The sequence below is a fragment of the Bombina bombina genome, chromosome 2, assembly GCF_027579735.1.
Source record: "Bombina bombina isolate aBomBom1 chromosome 2, aBomBom1.pri, whole genome shotgun sequence".
Taxonomy (NCBI): domain Eukaryota; kingdom Metazoa; phylum Chordata; class Amphibia; order Anura; family Bombinatoridae; genus Bombina; species Bombina bombina.
In genome coordinates, this window is record NC_069500.1 from 1,103,271,282 (window position 1) to 1,103,292,066 (window position 20,785).

Sequence of the window (20,785 nt, forward strand, 5' to 3'; positions counted from 1 at the left end):
AGGTAGCCGCTCCCGACAAACTATCCTCCAGTGGCATAATAGTGCATTTGGCAAGCGTGGGGACGGAACCCCACAACTCCAATTGAGGGTCCGGGACCGGGAACAGTTTCTTAATAATGTTTGCCATCTTTACAGGAACAGGGAGGACTGTCTGAGGAACAACCCTGTCTTCGTAAACTCTATCCAGTTTAGGAATCAAAGGTTCTTTAGGCAGTTTGGCCTCTGGAACCTCTAAGGTAGCCAGAACGTCCTTTAAAAGAAAGCGCAAGTGCTCCATCCTAAATCTAAATCTGGTTCCTCCGCAATCGGAGGCTTAGAGGCAGCCGATTCAGACCCAGAAAGTTCACACTCTGAAGTATCAGAAAGAACTTCATTATCAGATAACTGTCTATAAACTATAGCCAGTAAACTAGATGATGACCCCTGGGAAGGATAGCAATATTTAACCTTTCGCTTGCGCTTAGCAGGGTGAGGTAAAGCAGTAATGGCCGCAGACACCGCCGTTTGTAACTGCTCAGTGAAGTCTGGAGGTAAAAGGCCTCCTCCAGTGCTGTGTGAAACTGCATGTGTATTAGGAGATGAAAGCAGGGTGCGCACCTCATGGGACCGGGACCCCTCAGAGGTGGAAGGCTCAGTGGTATCAAACATGTTATCTTTTTTTGACATCATTTGGAACATAATTGAGAGGATGGGTAAACCTTGGCCTACAATATAAACAGGCATTAGTCTTAGGTATAGAGGGAGTACCCTCTAAAACATCAGAATCCTCCATAGCTATGGGCTATGTCCTAATATAACAATAATGAACATTATATAAAAACGGCAATCGCCATCTCCTATGACCCAGGCACACAAAGGAAACCGCTTCTCTCCGATATCCAGCATCGTCAGAGAGTAGGATGTGAAACTACTACCACACCTGGTCACATGGAGTGCAACGTAGGACCGCCTCCGCTAAGGAAAAGCACACCAAGCTTATAAAGCTGTTCAGCTCTTAAGTGGAAGTAACCTGTATGTTCCAACCTCATCCTATGAGAAAACATCTTGCACATAACGCAGTATTAATCAAATAAAAATGAGATTAATCCCCACTGTTCAATAATCCCCCCTGAGGAGATATTAACCCTTGATTCCATACAGATAAAAGGAGCCACACTGTGAGACTGTCTTCTAGCGTTAGCATATGTGTAAAAAATTAAACAATCTTACCGGAATCTATGCTGTGGGACAGAAACACAGCCTCTCAAGCATGGACTTGAGTGATGAAAGCAGGCAGTGAAACTCGTCAACACTGATTGCTTAGGAGCTGTTAATACGAGTCTGGATGGTTTCGCAGAAAGACTCTCCCTGCATCTCCAGACCCTAACTTTCGTCAATGCTGTCACTGAGAGACTGACAAGACTACTTAAAACTCCAGTCCCATTTCAAAGGGTAAATACCCTTTATAAGAAACTACTCTGTATCTTCTGACACTTCTCTGCCAACCTCTGTGACAAAAGGCAAAGAATGACTGGGATATGAGGGAAGTGGGGGAGGTGTTTAAGCCTTTGGCTGGGGTGTCTTTGCCTCCTCCTGGTGACCAGGTTCTCTATTTTCCACAAGTAAGGAATGAAGCCATGGACTCTCCTTATATTAAGAATAAATATGATTCTTACACGTAATATATACCTCCCAACCTTTCCTGGTTAATAAACATCACCAGGAGGGAGGGGAGTAAATCAAAGAGCGTTATGACAATGGTGCTCTCTGGGCAGAGCTGGGCATGACATGGGCATGGTCTGATCATTTTGTGATGGAGCTAGGCAGTAGCCCTTATAGGAAAATGTGTATAGTGTGATGGACTTGGATCGTTGGGAGCTCTGGTAAATTAAAGGGGCATAGGTCAAATCCAAAAAGCAGGTTATCATCAAATAAATGTGATTAGAAGCGTTTTTGCAGATGCTTGCATATCAGTGCTTTAGTGATGACCTGTTGATTCAGCAATAAGTTATGGGCATGCACATTCTACTTCAGCATATGCTCAGAAAGTCCTGCAATACTTTACCAGCATGATATCATTATAAATGCTAGCACTGAAACAATTATAACTTTTAGAATTAACTGTTTTGCAAGCATATTGTCAAACTTTTCAATGTTTATAAATGATGTGTATTTCAATTTCCCTTTTCTCTTTTTAACAAGTTCAACTTATGGATTGATTCACTTTTGCGTTTCGTTTATTTCATTTTCATAGTGACAAAAATAAACAAATAAAAAAAACTATCATCAATTTTGTTGGTCTGTGAGATATGAAACCTTGTCTCCAGACACTCACTCTCCCATCCCCTTCGCTCTGCTCACAACCTCCTCCTCTCTTATTACCTCCTCACCTACCTCCTCACTTCTCCAGTCTGGACCCTATCCTGTGGAACTCTGCCTCGCTCCACAAGGCTCTCCCCTAGTTTTGAAAATTTCAAGCGCTCCCTAAAGACTCTACTGTTCCGGGATCCACTAACCTTTTCTCACCTCAGTTTTTCTCTTTGTTATCCCCTTGAATCCCCTAAGCAGCAAGCCTATGAGCCCATCTGTTTGCAGATCACCCTCATAAGAAATGACTACAACAATGAAACTCTTGGCAGGGCCCTCTACCCATTTGTTCTCTATAAATGTTACCGCCTATGTTTATAGCGCTGCGAAATCTGTTGGCACTCTACAAATAACTGATAATAATTTTTAATAACTGTGTTCCTTTTGTCACTGGATTTATGAGACTATAATATAAAGAATAATGATATACACACCCAAATTTTTAAAAACAATGATATTGATTATTTAGGCATATTGGAATGTAGTGAATCAACTAATAAAAAGTTCTCTGTTTTGTTTGAGCATTTTATTATCAAACAAATTCTTATTCCTAATTATGTATATCCCCTTAGATTGAATAGTTAGTTATGCACAATGCATGCTTTCATGCTATGCTCAAGCAAAATACATCCATAGATTGGTGTCTACCTGAGTATGCCACTCCTGCTTGGCTCATGCGCTGTGTCCTTTTCAGAATAAGTAATGCATTGCTTCTCCTTAAAGTGATTAACTGTGCGTTTAACCTCTTTGCCGGGTTTAAACACATAACAAGGATTTGTTTATTAATGATTGGCTCTAACAAATTAGAACATATTATTATTATTATTATTATTAAATTGTTTAAAAGTTTCTAGAATGTAGTCTTGTACTAATCTTAATATGGTGGTTATTTAAAAAAAAAATTGTTTTTGTTCCAAAAAAATTTTCACCCCCATAAGATGGTGAGAGTCTACGAGCCATTACATTGGGATTAAACTTCCGTCCTCTACATGGAGGCAAAAAAATACCACATACCAGAGCCTTTAATCGCTCCCAGGATTCCTCAGTCCATTTTTTGCCTCCTTCAAGTGTGAAATTAATTCTAAACTGCTGTTCTACACATCATTGAGATGGGTTCTCTAACTGATCTGAGAGCCATTTCCCCCCTCAGTCGACCTAGGTAGGCAGAGGGGAAGATAGGAATTTGAGCCAGACAGTGATTATCTTCACCCAGTGTGGAGATGCCACCAGCCTCCCAGGGAAAATGTGGCCATGCCCATCTATCCCCTGGTCTACAGTGTGCTGCTCAAAACCTTAGCAGATCCATGGCACTGGGCTTGCACTGCCTTGGATTGACCTGTCTAATGGAATCAGTCTTCTGCAGCTGAGGTTAGCAAGGTAAACTAAGGTGCTTACAGGGAAGTACAATGCTCCTTCATAGTCTCCAGGCTATTAGTATGGACATGTACACATGATTCACATAGCCTGGGGGCATAGACACATGTACTAAAAAAACTTCTACAACACTTTTAGGCACTTTTGAGCAGCTTTGTACAATTTGTATAAAATTGGGTATTGTCTCTTAAATTGACTGTGCTCAGTATTTGCACACTCTGGAGTGCTAGTCCCACTGGCAGTTTTAGAACTTAATATTTTGGGGCGCTAATTCAGGTGGCTGGAGTTGGTGAATCATGTAATATATGGGGCCCTTTGCAGCTTAACAAGGGTGCTACATATGCATTTGATGTGCATAGCACCCCAATAGAACCGCTACTGGCCAGTCCTGTCAGCTGCAGCTTTTCTTGCTCTCTTAATTTTAATTTGACAGTCAAAATGTAACTTTCATGATTCAGATAGAGCACACAATTTTAAACTACTTTCCTATTCACTTCCATTATCTAAATGTGCTCAATCTTTTTATATGCACACTTTCTGTGATACCAGCTCCTACTGGGCATGTGCAATAACACACAGAATTTACGTATATGCATTTTGTGATTGGCTGATGGTTGTCACATAATGCAGTGGGAAGGAAAATTTAACTAACTTTGAAATTTGTCAGAAATCTGCTATTCATTTGAATTTCAAACTAAGTGCTTTTGCAATGTTGTCTTATGCATTTGTTGATTATACTATTACACAGTTTTTAATGGTCCTCAAATCCTATATGACCTCAAGCAGTATATATTTACCCTTTGTTTGCCTTATTACTGTGTTTATGTGCTTCTATCTACCCATAGATAATTGCTTCCTCCTTCCCATTCTATACTTGCTAAGTGAGCCAACTGGTGCAGCTCAGCTCTTTAGTCATTATGTTGACCCTGTGGAAGGGTGATCCAGGTATAATTTAACCCCTTTAATGTTGTGTTTGATATTTCTCTTGTTAAGTGTATCCAGTCCACGGATCATCCATTACTTGTGGGATATTCTCCTTCCCAACAGGAAGTTGCAAGAGGATCACCCACAGCAGAGCTGCTATATAGCTCCTCCCCTCACTGCCATATCCAGTCATTCTCTTGCAACTCTCAACAAAGATGGACGTAGTAAGAGGAGAGTGGTGTATTATAGTTTGTTTTTTAACTTCAATCAAAAGTTTGTTATTTTTAAATGGTACCGGAGTGTACTGTTTCATCTTAGGCAGCATTAGAAGAAGAATCTGCCTGTGATTTCTATGATCTTAGCAGAAGTAACTAAGATCCATTGCTGTTCTCACATATTCTGAGGAGTGAGGTAACTTCAGAGAGGGAATGGCGTGCAGGTTTTCCTGCAATAAGGTATGTGCAGTTAATATTTTTCTAGGGATGGAATTTGCTAGAAAATGCTGCTGATACCGGATTAATGTAAGTAAAGCCTTAAATGCAGTGATAGCGACTGGTATCAGGCTTATTAATAGAGATACATACTCTTATAAAAGTGTAATATAAAACGTTTGCTGGCATGTTTAATCGTTTTTATATATGTTTGGTGACAAAACTTATTAGGGCCTAGTTTTTTTCCACATGGCTGTTTTGATTTTTGCCTAGAAACAGTTCCTGAGGCTTTCCACTGTTGCAATGTGAGTGGGAAGGGCCTATTTTAGTGCTTTTCTGTGCAGCTAAAAATACTGACAGAGACATTCAGCTTCTTCCTGCATGATCCAGGACATCTCTGAAGGGCTCAAAAGGCTTCAAAGTCGTGTTTGAGGAGGGTAACAATCACAGTAGACTGTGGCAGTTGTTGTGACTGTTTAAAAAACGTTTTTGTCATTTATTATTCTGTTTTTGTTATTAAGGGGTTAATCATCCATTTGCACGTGGGTGCAATGCTCTGCTGACTTGTTACATACACTGTAAAAATTTTGTTAGTGTAACTGCCTTTTTTCACTGTTATTTCAAATTTTGTCAAAATTTGTTTCTCTTAAAGGCACAGTAACGTTTTTTTATATTGCTTGTTAACTTGCTTTAAAGTGTTTTCCAAGCTTGCTAGTCTCATTGCTAGTCTGTACAAACATGTCTGAAACAGAGGATACTTGTTCATTATGTTTAAAAGCCATGGTGGAGCCCCATAGGAGAATGTGTACTAAATGTATTGATTTCACCTTAAACCGTAAAGATCAGTCTTTATCTATAAAAGAATAGCCCCTGGCGGCTGAAACGCGTAGATTTGCTGATTGCTCCCGTGCACCAGATTAATAAGACTTTTGTTAGCAACAGAGTGGGTACGTAAGTAGATAGGACAGGTACATCGGGAAGCCATAAAAACTTGTTTGAGCTTGCCCCATATGTATAATCCCTGTCCCAGGACCTACTCATACTAACCCCTCTGTTATCCATATCCTGTTTGGAACTCCGATCCTACACCATACTTTGTGGGATTGTTAAAGAGTCACTCACATCAGAGCACCTTTCACACCGGAACACCTTTGCACTGCAGCCTGGAACTGTTTGTGTACAGCGCTTTTTCTCCTACCGCTTGCAGAGAACGCTGCACTAATCCCTAACACTAAGGAAAGGAGGACGCAAGCTATCCGTAATTTTTTGGTTACAAGTTTGCACAAATAACCACTTGCTGGACAATGTTGCGATACTAATAGGACATTACAGGTTTTTAAGAATTCTCATGTATCTTTATTTCTGTCATTTGTTTTAGAAGAGATCACTTGATCATAATTTTAAACTTATTGTGTTTGTTTTTAGATGCCGGCATCACTATATATTTTTAATTGTATGTAATAAACATTATTCATACTTAAATTTACTCTTTTCCATTTCCTGCTAATTTTACATCGGATTAGTTTATTGCTTTTGACCTTTTATAACGCCACTAGTACACACACACATATGGTTAATATCAGAGCCTTGCACATTACCTAGTTTGACTCTTAGCTCTCCATTTGTTTGAGCGCCATCCCAGACACTCTTCCTTTTTGTATAAAAGAATTGTCACCAGAGGGGTCTGTCGAGGGGGAAGTTATGCCGACTAACTCTTCCCACGTGTCGGACCCTTCGCCTCCCGCTCAAGGGACGCGCGCTAATATGGCGCCAAGTACATCAGGGACGCCCATAGCGATTACTTTGCAGGACATGGCTGCAATCATGAATAATACCCTGTCAGAGGTATTATCCAGATTGCCTGAATTGAGAGGCAAGCGCGATAGCTCTGGGGTTAGACGAGATACAGAGCGCGTAGATGCTGTAAGAGCCATGTCTGATACTGCGTCACAATATGCAAAACCTGAGGACGGAGAGCTTCAGTCTGTGGGTGACGTCTCTGAATCGGGGAAACCTGATTCAGAGATTTCTAATTTTAAATTTAAGCTTGAGAACCTCCGTGTATTGCTTGGGGAGGTATTAGCTGCTCTGAATGACTGTGACATAATTGCAGTGCCAGAGAAATTGTGTAGGCTGGATAAATACTATGCAGTGCCGGTGAGTACTGATGTTTTTCCAATACCTAAAAGGCTTACAGAAATTATTAGTAAGGGGTGGGATAGGCCCGGTGTGCCCTTTTCCCCACCTCCTATATTTAGAATTTTTTTTCCAATAGATGCCACTACACGGGACTTATGGCAGACTGTCCCTAAGGTGGAGGGAGCAGTTTCTACTTTAGCAAAGCGTACCACTATCCCGGTTGAGGACAGTTGTGCTTTTTGAGATCCAATGGATAAAAAATTAGAGGGTTACCTTAAGAAAATGTTTATTCAACAAGGTTTTATTTTACAGCCGCTTGCATGCATTGCGCCTGTCACTGCTGCGGCAGCATTCTGGTTTGAGGCCCTGGAAGAGGCCATCCATACAGCTCCATTGACTGAAATTGTTGACAAGCTTAGAACTCTTAAGCTAGCTAACTCATTTGTTTCTGATGCCATTGTTCATTTGACTAAACTAACGGCTAAGAATTCCGGATTCGCCATCCAGGCGCGTAGGGCGCTATGGCTCAAATCCTGGTCAGCTGATGTGGCTTCAAAGTCTAAATTACTCAACATTCCTTTCAAGGGGCAGACCTTATTCGGGCCTGGTTTGAAAGAAATTATTGCTGACATTACTGGAGGTAAGGGTCATACCCTTCCTCAGGACAGGGCCAAATCAAAGGCCAAACAGTCTAATTTTCATGCCTTTCGAAATTTCAAGGCAGGTGCAGCATCAACTTCCTCTGCTTCAAAACAAGAGGGAACTTTTGCTCAATCCAAACAGGCCTGGAAACCTAACCAGTCCTGGAACAAGGGCAAGCAGGCCAGAAAGCCTGCTGCTGCCTCTAAGACAGCATGAAAGAGCGGCCCCCTATCCGACAACGGATCTAGTAGGGGGCAGACTCTCTCTCTTCGCCCAGGCGTGGGCAAGAGATGTTCAGGATCCCTGGGCGTTGGAGATCATATCTCAGGGATATCTTCTGGACTTCAAAGCTTCTCCTCCACAAAGGAGATTTCACCTTTCAAGATTATCTGCAAACCAGATAAAGAAAGAGGCATTCCTAAGCTGCGTACAAGATCTCCTGGTAATGGGAGTGATCCATCCAGTTCCGCGGACGGAACAAGGACAGGGGTTTTATTCAAATCTGTTTGTGGTTCCCAAAAAAGAGGGAACCTTCAGACCAATTTTGGATTTAAAGATCCTAAACAAATTCCTCAGAGTTCCGTCATTCAAGATGGAAACTATTTGAACCATTTTACCCATGATCCAAGAAGTTCAGTACATGACCACAGTGGACTTAAAGGATGCCTACCTTCACATTCCGATTCACAAGAATCATCATCAGTTCCTGAGGTTTGCCTTTCTAGACAGGCATTACCAATTTGTAGCTCTTCCATTGGGGTTGGCTACAGCCCCAAGAATTTTTACAAAGGTTCTGGGCTCACTTCTGGCGGTCCTAAGACCGCGAGGCATAGCGGTGGCTCCTTACCTGGACGATATCCTGATACAGGCGTCAAGCTTTCAAATTGCCAAATCTCATACAGAGATAGTTCTGGCATTCCTGAGGTCGCATGGGTGGAAAGTGAACGAAGAAAAGAGTTCTCTATCTCCTCTCACGAGGGTTTCCTTCCTAGGGACACTAATAGATTCTGTAGAACTGAAAATTTCCCTGACGGAGTCCAGGTTATCAAAACTTCTAAATGCTTGCCGTGTTCTTCACTCCATTCCGCTCCCCACGGTGGCTCAGTGCATGGAAGTAATCGGCTTAATGGTAGTGGCGATGGACATAGTGCCATTCGCGCGCCTGCATCTCAGACCGCTGCAATTATGCATGCTCAGTCAGTGGAATGGGGATTACACAGATTTGTCCCCTCTACTAAATCTGGATCAGGAAACCAGAGATTCTCTTCTCTGGTGGTTATCTCGGGCCCATCTGTCCAAGGGTATGACCTTTCGCAGACCAGATTGGACAATTGTAACAACAGATGCCAGCCTTCTAGATTGGGGTGCAGTCTGGAACTCCCTGAAGGCTCAGGGTTCATGGACTCAGGAGGAGAAACTCCTCCCAATAAATATTCTGGAGTTAAGAGCAATATTCAATGCTCTTCTGGCTTGGCCTCAGCTAGCAACACTGAAGTTCATCAGATTTCAGTCGGACAACATCACGACTGTGGCTTACATCAACCATCAAGGGGGAACCAGGAGTTCCCTAGCGATGTCAGAAGTCTCCAAGATAATTCGCTGGGCAGAGACTCACTCTTGCCACCTGTCAGCGATCCATATCCCAGGTGTAGAGAACTGGGAGGCGGATTTTCTAAGTCGTCAGACTTTTCATCCGGGGGAATGGGAACTCCATCCGGAGGTGTTTGCTCAATTAGTTCTCCGTTGGGGCAAACTAGAATTGGATCTCATGGCGTCTCGCCAGAATGCCAAGCTTCCTTGTTACGGATCCAGGTCCAGGGACCCAGAAGCGGCACTGATAGATGCTCTAGCAGCGCCTTGGTTCTTCAACCTGGCTTATGTGTTTTCCACCGTTTCCTCTGCTCCCTCGTCTGATTGCCAAAATCAAACAGGAAAGAGCATCAGTGATATTGATAGCGCCTGCGTGGCCACGCAGGACCTGGTATGCAGACCTAGTGGACATGTCATCCTTTCCACCATGGACTCTGCCTCTGAGACAAGACCTTCTAATACAAGGTCCTTTCAATCATCCGAATCTACTTTCTCTGAGACTGACTGCATGGAGATTGAACGCTTGATCCTATCAAAGCGTGGCTTCTCGGAGTCAGTAATTGATACCTTAATACAGGCACGAAAGCCTGTCACCAGGAAAATTTACCACAAGATATGGCGTAAATATCTTCATTGGTGTGAATCCAAGAATTACTCATGGAGTAGGGTTAGGATTCCTAGGATATTGTCCTTCCTCCAAGAGGGTTTGGACAAAGGAGCTAGTTCTTTAAAGGGACAGATTTCTGCTCTGTCTATTCTTTTACACAAGCGTCTGGCAGAAGTTTCAGACGTTCAGGCACTTTGTCAGGCTTTAGTTAGAATTAAGCCTGTGTTTAAACCTGTTGCTCCTCCATGGAGCTTAAACTTGGTTCTTAAAGTTCTTCAAGGGGTTCCGTTTGAACCCCTTCATTCTATTGATATCAAACTTCTTTCATGGAAAGTTCTTTTTCTGATGGCTATTTCCTCGGCTCGAAGAGTCTCAGAGTTATCTGCCTTACATTGTGATTCTCCTTATCTGATCTTTCAATCAGATAAAGTTGTTCTGCGTACAAAACCTGGGTTTTTACCTAAGGTGGTTTCTAACAAGAATATCAATCAAGAGATTGTTGTTCCATCATTATGTCCTAATCCTTCTTCAAAGAAGGAACGTCTTTTGCATAATCTAGACGTAGTCCGTTCCTTGAAGTTTTACTTACAGGCTACTAAAGATTTTCGCCAAACATCTAACCTGTTTGTTGTTTACTCTGGACAGAGGAGAGGTCAGAAGGCCTCGGCAACCTCTCTTTCTTTTTGGCTTCGGAGTATAATCCGTTTAGCCTATGAGACTGCTGGACAGCAGCCTCCTGAAAGGATTACAGCTCATTCTACTAGAGCTGTGGCTTCCCTTCATACTTTTTCCAAATTTTACAAATTTGATACTTTTGCTTCTTCGGAGGCTGTTTTTGGGAGAAAGGTTCTACAGGCAGTGGTTCCTTCCATTTAAGTTCCTGCCTTGTCCCTCCCATCATCCGTGTACTTTAGCTTTGGTATTGGTATCCCACAAGTAATGGATGATCTGTGGACTGGATACACTTAACAAGAGAAAACATAATTTATGCTTACCTGATAAATTTATTTCTCTTGTAGTGTATCCAGTCCACGGCCCGCCCTGTCCTTTTCAGGCAGGTCTAAATTTTAATTAAACTACAGTCACCACTGCACCCTATGGTTTCTCCTTTCTCGGCTTGTTTTGGTCGAATGACTGGATATGGCAGTGAGGGGAGGAGCTATATAGCAGCTCTGCTGTGGGTGATCCTCTTGCAACTTCCTGTTGGGAAGGAGAATATCCCACAAGTAATGGATGATCCGTGGACTGGATACACTACAAGAGAAATAAATTTATCAGGTAAGCATAAATTATGTTTTTAGTGTCTGTCCCTTGTCAGATATGCACAGCATGCGCTGATTCTACATCTAATCCTAGATATGTGAAATCATTCCAAAGGTGGATAAAGCAATATGCACTCTTGCCAGGCAGACTGCATTTCCTTTAAAGGATAGCGCCTTAGTCAAGGATCCCATGGATAGAAATCTTGAAGCTGGTGGGCTTTATGATTATACCAGCTTGCAGAGCAGCAGCTACTGCAGTCTGGTGTGACAACACTAGCTAACCTTATCACCGAAGATGTATTCGTGGAAGAAATTCTGGATATCTTACAAATAGAACCACAAACAGCTTTATTTGTGATGCAGCTGTAGAACTTGTAGGAAATGAATCTTTTCTCAGGTTCCAGTCAGACAATGTCACAGCAGTACCTTACATACATCATGATGGCAGAACACAAAGTTCCTTGATGAGGAAGAAAGTAGCCTGCATTCTCACTTGGACAGAATGTAATCATTACATAATTTTGGCTATCCACATCGTGGGTGTGTACAATGGGGAAGCAGTCTTTCTCAGAAGGCAGTACTTTTACCTGGGGAATCAGTAGGTCTTTTACCATATTGGGACACATCAGACATAGACCTCATGGCCTACCCCTTGAACAACAAAGTTTCCTGATATTGTGCCAGGTCTCAAGATCCTCAGGCAGCTCTCATAGATGCATTAGTAGTTCCCTGGTCATTCAATCTAATCCTTCCTTTCCAGCAATAAGCATAATAATGATAGCTTTGTAGTGCCCCCGCAGGACACGGCATGTCCTCCTGCCTTCCTTGGCAACTTCCTCTCAGAAAGGACCTTCTTTCACAAGGCCTCTTCTATCATCAAGATCTCAACGCACTAAGTATGACTGCAAGGAAGCCTGTGATAGGCAGATGTTTCACAAGGTTTGGAAAATCTTTCTTTCCTAGTGTGAGGCTAGAGTATACCACTGGAATTATTTTCAGATTCCTAGAGTGCTACAGGAAAGTCTGGGAAAAAGCTTATCAGACAGTTCTCTTAAGGGGTCAGATATCGACGTTGTCTGTCTTGTCTCACAAGAAGATCACCAAGCTGCCTGACATTAAGACATTTGTTCAGGCTTTAATCAGACCAGTTATTAAACCAGATACTCCTGTAATATCCTAATATGGTTTTAAGTGTCCTCCAGGATCCTCCTGTTGCCTATTTATTGTTGATTGAATTGTTGCCTTGTAAGGTTCTGTTTCTTTAGCCCATTTTCTTCAGCCAGGCCAGTAGCTGAGCTTTCAGCTTTATCCTGTGATCCTTCTTAAATTATTTTTCATCAGGATAAGGTGGTTCTCAGAACCAGCTACCCTTTTCTTCATAAGGTAGTAACTTCAGAGAACATTAATCAGAAGATTGTACTTCCATCTTTATTTCCTGCTTCCGAGAATTCTAAGCAGCAACTTCTTTATGTTGTAAGAGCCATACAATTTTACATTGAGGCTACAGAGGATTTTAGAAATTCCTCTTCTTTATTCTTTTTTCAGTATCCCACATGAGTCAGAAAGCTACGGCAATTACCTTAGCCACCTGGTTTAAGACCTCGATTCTCAAGGCATACTTGGTAGCGGGGAAGTCTCCCCCTGAACTCATTACTGCCCATTCCTCTTCTTGGGGCTTCAGGAATAAAGCTTCAATTGAGCAAATTTGTAAAGTGGCTAAACTCTTCTTTACATACTTTTTCTAAATTCCAATCACTGACATGGTTTCCTATTCAGAGGCTGCTTTTAGGAACAAAGTTCTGCGGTCCGCTGTGCCTATTCAGTAACATACTTGCCTAATCTATTATCCCACCTTCTTTCATGGTAGACTTCACTGCTTTGGTATAGGATCGCACATGTGATAGCCATGGAATCTCACCAAAATGTGTGCTTACTTGATAAATTAATTTATTTTATGATGGTCAGAGTCCACAAGACCTGCCCTTTTTTGTACAGTTTGCTGCAGTCACTTGTCCTACTTTATCTTTTTTACTTCTCAGTTTTATTTTGTTCTCTTTTACTTTGTTCTCTTGGATACGTATGACCAGGGCCGCCACTAGAAATTTTGGGGCCCCTGACTTAACCATTGATCAGGGCCCCCCCTCCTTTGACATGTGCAATTTTTGACCAAGTGACTAAAACGTATATGCACTTTATTCTTAAGTGTCTATTTAAACTTGGAAATGTTGTAAAGGTAGTAACATACACTGACACACACACACACACTCACACATAAGGATTCACATATAGACACTCTAGCAAACACGCAAAGAAACTCAGAAACAGACACCCAAACAGACACTTAGCACTTGTTTACATTGACCTGACAAGTAATGAGGTAAACTACAGTTTTGTAAAAAAAGGAGATTTAGAAAACAAAATATGGAGTTCTTATTATCTTTTTGTAAAGGAAGATGCCAACTAAATGATGACAACAGCATGCAGTGGCTGAAAGGAAGGGCCCTGAACTGCCTAAACAATAATTTAAAGGTTAAATCGTAGATTGGTGACTTCCGGAAAGGTCTCATTAGTCTCAAAGTCTGTAGAAAAATGTGAATAATCAGTAGTAGGGTCAAAATGTCCTAAAAAGGAACAGACAATGGACACACACACACACACACACAAACTCAAACTTGCACATACACCCAAGGAAACACCAACAGAGACAGCCTCAGAAAAAACACAAAGACATACACACACACACACACACACAAAGACACCCACAGAAAACACAGAAAGACATACATACACCCTCACAGAGACACCCACAGAAAATACACACCCTCACAGAGACATCCACAGAAAACACAGACATACATACACACACACACACACCCTCACAGAGACATCCACAGAAAATAGAGACATACACACCCACCCTCACAGAGGCATCCAGAGAAAATACACAAAGACAAATACATGCCCACCCTCACAGAGACACCCATAGAAAAAGCTCAAAGACATATGCACACACCCTCACAGAGATACCAACAGAAAAAAATACATACACACTCAGAGACACAAACCAAAGCACAAAGACATAAACACAGACACCCACAGAAATACTCACAGGAGGAAACATTTATGCACCTTGCATCCCCTAAATCAACAGTGTGTGACATGCATGATAAAAAAAAATGCAGAAATTAAGAGATCACTTTTTAAAGAATCATATTTGTAAATGTGCAAACAAAAATAATTCTGTGAATTCAAAATTGTACATTAATGATCTGGGTAGATGGCTAGATGAAGAAAAGTACTTTTAAAAGGTTGACATGTGTTTGTTTGATATTTTCCCCAACCAAGAGCACCACTTCAAATATAGTGTACAAATGTTCCCATCTGTCAGCTGTACTTGTGGATTTTGAAAATGCTGTACTCTGTATGGTCTTGGTGGAACCATAAGCTGTGGTACTCATACCATTAGATCTGGTTAAATGCAGGATTTAAGCTTGTTGGTATGCATTTCAAAATTAAGTCAGCTGTAGAGTAAACTGAACAGTTTTAAGTTAACCTGTCTCATTTCCAACACTGAGCAATCTTAGTCTGAGAGTATAACATGTTATGCAGATGTAAAAATCTTAGATAAAATGCCTCCTTGTATCTGGAAAGTCCTTGCATAAAGGGGCAGTAAACTGGAATGTAATATATATCATTTGTGTATTGAGGAGGAAACATTTCTGCATGGTTTTAAATATAGAATTTCTACAGCATTGTCAAATAATCATAAATACACTGCTGCTAAAAAAATGTGTTTTTATGGACCCCTGGCCCCACCATACAACTACTACCACACTGAAGTTGCAATCCAAAATTGCACAACGAAATAAAAAACATTTGCTAAGTAAGTCCTACCTCCTCTGCAAATGAAAGTGATCTGCCGTCTGACTCAGGCACACACTGTACAAACAAAGTGCCAAGTCTGTCTCACATTGTGCATAGTCGTTTAGTGCACACTCAGAAATCCTCTCAAATGCTAATACTTTACTCCTTGTAATAACATTTACCATGCTCAATTAGCACTCTTCTGTAGTACCCACTGGTGGCTGCCAAAATTAAAAAAAAAAAAAGTTCTTGCCTCATGGGGGCCCCCCAAGCCCATTGGGCCCCTGTCACCCCCTGATGGTGGCCCTGCATATGACTGAGGGACTCTGGGTGAGTGGGAGGGATTAAAGGTTCTAGTATGTTGTGTGTTTTCGCCTCCTTGTGGATTGGAGTCTAATCTCACATAATGGGTTGTGCACTTTCACAATCATGAAAGAAATACATTTAGCGGGTAACTATAAATTTAGTTTTTTTTGTGTCAGCTATAACATTGGCTAATACTTACAGTGTTATGAATTGATAACGTAACAAAATTTGATATTATGAACATCTTATTAATGCAATTGCTAATAATGTTTTCTCGTCTTTAACATGACATGGGCCAACCATGTGCATGATTATTTTAACAGACGACTGATGAATATTAATCTACAAAATAGTTTGCCAATTAAAGCAAAATCTAAACAGCAAAAAACAAATGGCATGTGGTTGATTCTGTATATATTTTTTTTTAAAAATGCAGGAGAATAAATACACACACAAGGGAAAATTCCATTATGTTTATAGCAAGTGATACACCTCATTGTAGGGTGATTTGCTACAAGTGTGAGCCTTTCAGCTGAAGTAGTACATGCTACTAAAATAAGTAAATACATTAATAATAGGGCTAGGAATTTCTTGATCGTATTTTACTTTTCAACAGACAAATATCTTGATTTTTCAAATCTGTTAACAGAAAAGGCAATTATTCTTTGTCATCAAATGCTGTGGTTATTTAGCATTAGGTTAGCTAGCCTATTATAACTCACACAAGTAATTCCTTAATCTTCAAATGTTAAGCAATTTTCTTTTTCTTTTTGAATAGCTTGAAAACATGTTTTTTTATGGTAATAATTGAAGTTGTATTCTTTCTAGACTTGGAATGGATAAATGGATTAGGGAGGATGGGCCAAATTATAACAAATTCTTGAGGAAGGCATGATATCATTTTTAGCTTATGTTTTAAGCGTATTTTATGCTCTTCTGAGATAATGCTCTTTGTAAAGACAAGTAATACAAAATAAATCACCAAACATCCTGTCCAGACATGATAGTAGTATATAACCTGTTTATGTAATGTGCTTATATCATGCTGTTTATAATTATTTTATTTTGATTGACAACTAGAAAAAAAGAAATGTATAAGCTTATGTTCTTAACAGATAGTTATACATTTAAAAAAAAATCAATTGAATTAGAAAATTAGACATTTTTACACATTTTATCTTTCAGCAGAACGAGAGAGGACACAGCAGAAAAGTGGACCCATTGTTCTGGCAGAAGACCCAAGAAGCACAGCTATTGAAAAGTTTGAACTTGTAAGAAGATGGAGTTTAAATACATACAAGGTGAATAGGAAAATATTATTTTTACATTGAGATTGTGAGTACCGTTCAGTGTATTAAACCTGTACTTGTCTCAACCTAGTAGCCAAAAACTAAAAATAATAGTAATATAAATAGAGGCGAGACAGCCCAAACCCTGAATGACCACCTTTTTTAGATGGTTATCATTCTTTCCCTTTCTGCAACCTATCATCTGCACACTATTTTTTCTATACGGTGGGCAGGAGGGACAGTGGTCCTAAGCCTCCAGACTTTTGCATTTACTAATCATAGACGGGTAGTTTACATTTGTTAGTTCTTACACGCATGCACTTTGTTCAGCTTTATTTGCCTGTGCAGTGTCAGATTTTATTTGGTGGCTTACAACAGAATGCATACTGTGTTTGGGCAATTGATGGAGAATATTGTGTCATTGCTGATTTCTGCTGCAGTGTTTTATACAATTTAACTGTGTGTTTTTATTTTTCAAACTAAACATATCTTTAGTGAAAATACTCATGTTATTGTATCTTGGTATTCTAATATCATAAAAAGCCCTTTCCTACATGTCTCTTCTAATTCATTTTTACTAAATTTTTTTGTTCTACATGAAAATATTTTAGGTGTTATTCTAGCTTATTGCTTTGTTTCAATCATGCTTTTACACATATTACTCCAGCTGATATCACTATATTCCATATCCATAAAACAATTCCGTTCAAAGGTAATAGGTATGTTTTAGCATTGTAGTAAGGCTTTAATTTCTTGTTTCTTCTGCGAAAATATGTGTTTTAGGGTGGATGGTGAAAGGCTCAAAATAATTGATAAATTGGCTTAGTTAGATCTGATACCTCTGTCAGTATCTGAATATATCAATCATCCCCCTAAAGTTGAAGCTGCTATCTAATAAAAAAGGATTTTTTCAGTGACACATGTAGATATGTGGTGGTTAAGTAAATTATATCAAATTTAAAGGGAACAGTAAAGTTTTATACGTTTCTACAGTACAATAATGATGTCCGTGCATGGGCAGTTCAAACACCTCTTTGGGGGGTTTTCTTTCATAAGGTGGTGAACTCCACAAACCACTACTCCTGGGATTCAACTCCTGGCCACCAGGAGGAGTCAAAAATTCCAAAAGCTAAATTGATGGTAAATCCTAGCGTTTGATGGTAAATTCTAGCGTTTTTGAAACACTTGGATTTAGCAGTTCTACAAATAAAGGGGGACTGTCAGACTTGAAGTATATTTTTATTTGCCTGTAGTTTATGCCAAGCTGGGCACCAATATTTTCTCAATGAGGTGATGTTTCCACCTCTAAGCCAATAGCGTGCTAGCTATCCAACATAATACCATCATTTAAAGGGACATTCCGGTCAAAATTTAAATGCACATAGATTAATTACATCATTAAATAGAAACATATTTGCAATATACATGTTTTGGAAAAACATGCACGTGCATGTGAAGCATAACTAGATATTGTCACTGCACCCACATTTTAATTTCTGCAGCTACTCAGAACATCAGTGGGGCTTGTATCATGTCAGAAATTAACAGTTAACATTGAGTCATTACCAGATGATACAAGCATCTAAGCCTCTGAGCAAGTGCTGTGTTTAAAATGCTGGTGCACGATGCATATTTAATTACACTTTTGAAACAGCTATAACTTTTATTAAAAGCATTTTTGCTAATATATGAATATTACAAAAATGCTTCTATTCAAATCTGAAATGCACCCATGTGGATTCCACTTTAATCCCTCCCACCTCTATGATATTCTAGTATTTTCTTTGCCTCACAGGAGGAAGGCCCATTTTCTGATTTGAGGCTCATTTTCCCCTCAGAGAGCTTCTACTGAGAGACGGAGGGGAAATAGGAGTATTGAGCAGTTACATCATCACTTCCAGTGAAGAAGTTAGTCACAAGCCTTCCGCAGGTGTCGGTCCCTTAGCCTCCTCCTTTTGTGTCCTCAATATATTCCACACAAAGATCCTCTGCTGCTGTGATGTTCACAGTACTAGATGGGCTGTCTACCAGAAGCAGTCTTTTCTGCAGCCAGTATGCGTGGTAGAGTGGTGCATCTGAGGTAAGTGCAGCCATTTCATGCACTACCTTAGCTAACATGCTATTAGTAGGTACATCAATTTTGTGCTACATCATACTCAAGGGACATACTCAGGTAACTAATTCCACCTTTATTACTTTTCATACTTAGTCTAGTAAATATGGAAACTTTATTATGTGTTAATAGCTGCTAATTAATATTCAGCTAATTCACCTGGGAGTTACATCTCAATGCAAACCTATACCCACTTATACACAGTAAAATGACTTTAACTGTTTGGCAGTGTGAGAGGTCTCTTTGCACTAAATTAGCACTGCAGTTACAGTTCCTAACTGGGCTATTTCCCTTTCTTTTTCCATCTTAATATATGAAGAGTCCACAGCTTCATTCCTTACTTTTGGGAAATACAGAACCTGGCCATCAGGAGGAGGCAAAGACACCCCAGCCAAAGGCTTAAATACCTCCCCCACTCCCCTCATCCCCCAGTCATTCTTTGCCTTTTGTCACAGGAGGATGGCAGAGAAGTGTCAGAAGATTCGGAGTAGTCTCTTATGGAGGGTAGTACTCTTCGGCATGGGACTGGAGTTTTAAGTAGTCTTGTCAGCCTCTCAGTGAGAGCATTGACGAATGTTAGGGTCTGGAGATGCAGGGAGTGTCTTTCTGCGAAACCATCCAGACTCGTATTAACAACTCCTAAGCAATCAGTGTTGACAAGTTTCACTGCCTGCTTCTATCACTCAAGTCCATGTCAGGTGCGATGCTACAAGACTGTCAAACTTGAGAGGCTGTGTGTCTGTTCCACGGCGATGATTCTGGTAAGATCATTTCATTTTATTTCATATGATAACATAAGATAACAGGGTCACAGTGTGACTCCTTTATCTGTATGGAATCAAGGGTTAATATCTCAGGAAGGGGATTATTGAACAGGGGGGATTTATACATGATTTGCTTTATTATGTTTTATGCTGCGACATGTGTGAGATGAGGCTCTGGCAGATGTGGGAACATTCAGGTTTTTTCTTTCGTTTTGGATAACTGCACAACCTGTCCGTTTGGAGCGCTTTCCTTCCTGCAGCATGGGCGGTCCTGCATGGCACTCCATGTGACCAGGTGTGGCCTCATTAACTTCCTCTTTCCTGACCGTGCGGTTTACAGGAGAAGAAGCGGTTTCTCTGTGGGGCCTGGGTAATAGGAGATGGTGAGTGCCCCGGCCATTGGGGGTATAAAGGTATGGAGGACTCTGATGCGTTAGAGCAGTGCTTTCCAAACTGAGTGTCGTGACACATTAGTGTGTCGGCAGCAGTGTGTAGGTGTGTCCCAGCTTCAGCACAAATCTTTTAGAATTTAAATATTTTTTAAAAATGTATTTTGGTTTCAGACTTTTTTCCTGCCTGCTATGCATATCACGTGGTTGACACGTGATTGATACCTAGTGGGTCACAGATCATCTTAACCTATTGGTGCAGCTCAGCTGTAACTAAAACTATTCCCATTGGCGGCACACTGGCTCCTGACTGCACGTGTTGTCTCCTCGATCGGCTTGTGACTGCATGTGTAGTCAGTGAGTGGGACAGCAGTGTGTTTGCAATGCGGGCAGTAGTCAGTCGGACTCGCATAACTCTGAGGGCGGCAGCTTAAACGCTGAGCTGAAGTCAGAAGTCAGTGTAGTTTTTTTTTGCAGCTAGCTCCCAGTAGTGCATTGCTGCTCTTGATATATGGATAGGAAGAGAAAGCTTAAAAATGCATGATGATGAAATGAGAGTGTCTTTATCTAATATTCCACCAAATATTCAGAAACTGTGTTCATTCCATCAATCTCATACATCCCATTAAAATAGTAAGTAGCTATCGGTGATGTTAAACTTTTTTTTTATTCTTGCACATACATACTGTTACTTGTAAATACATTTCGTTATATAATTTATGTATATGTCCATATCTCTTCAAAC

At 40.6% G+C, this 20,785-nt stretch overlaps 1 protein-coding gene across 2 annotated transcripts in view; it reads left to right on the forward strand.

Annotated features, from left to right (window-relative positions):
• Window positions 1-20,785, forward strand: part of ARFIP1 (ADP ribosylation factor interacting protein 1) — a 501,751-nt gene that overhangs the window by 285,102 nt on the left and 195,864 nt on the right. Inside the window, exon 5 of one of the 2 annotated variants that reach the window (XM_053703747.1) lies at window positions 16,674-16,786. In XM_053703747.1, the coding sequence (XP_053559722.1) occupies window positions 16,674-16,786 (113 nt within the window). Of the gene's footprint in view, window positions 1-16,670; window positions 16,787-20,785 lie in introns of both variants that reach the window. The other variant, XM_053703746.1, reaches the window with a different exon arrangement.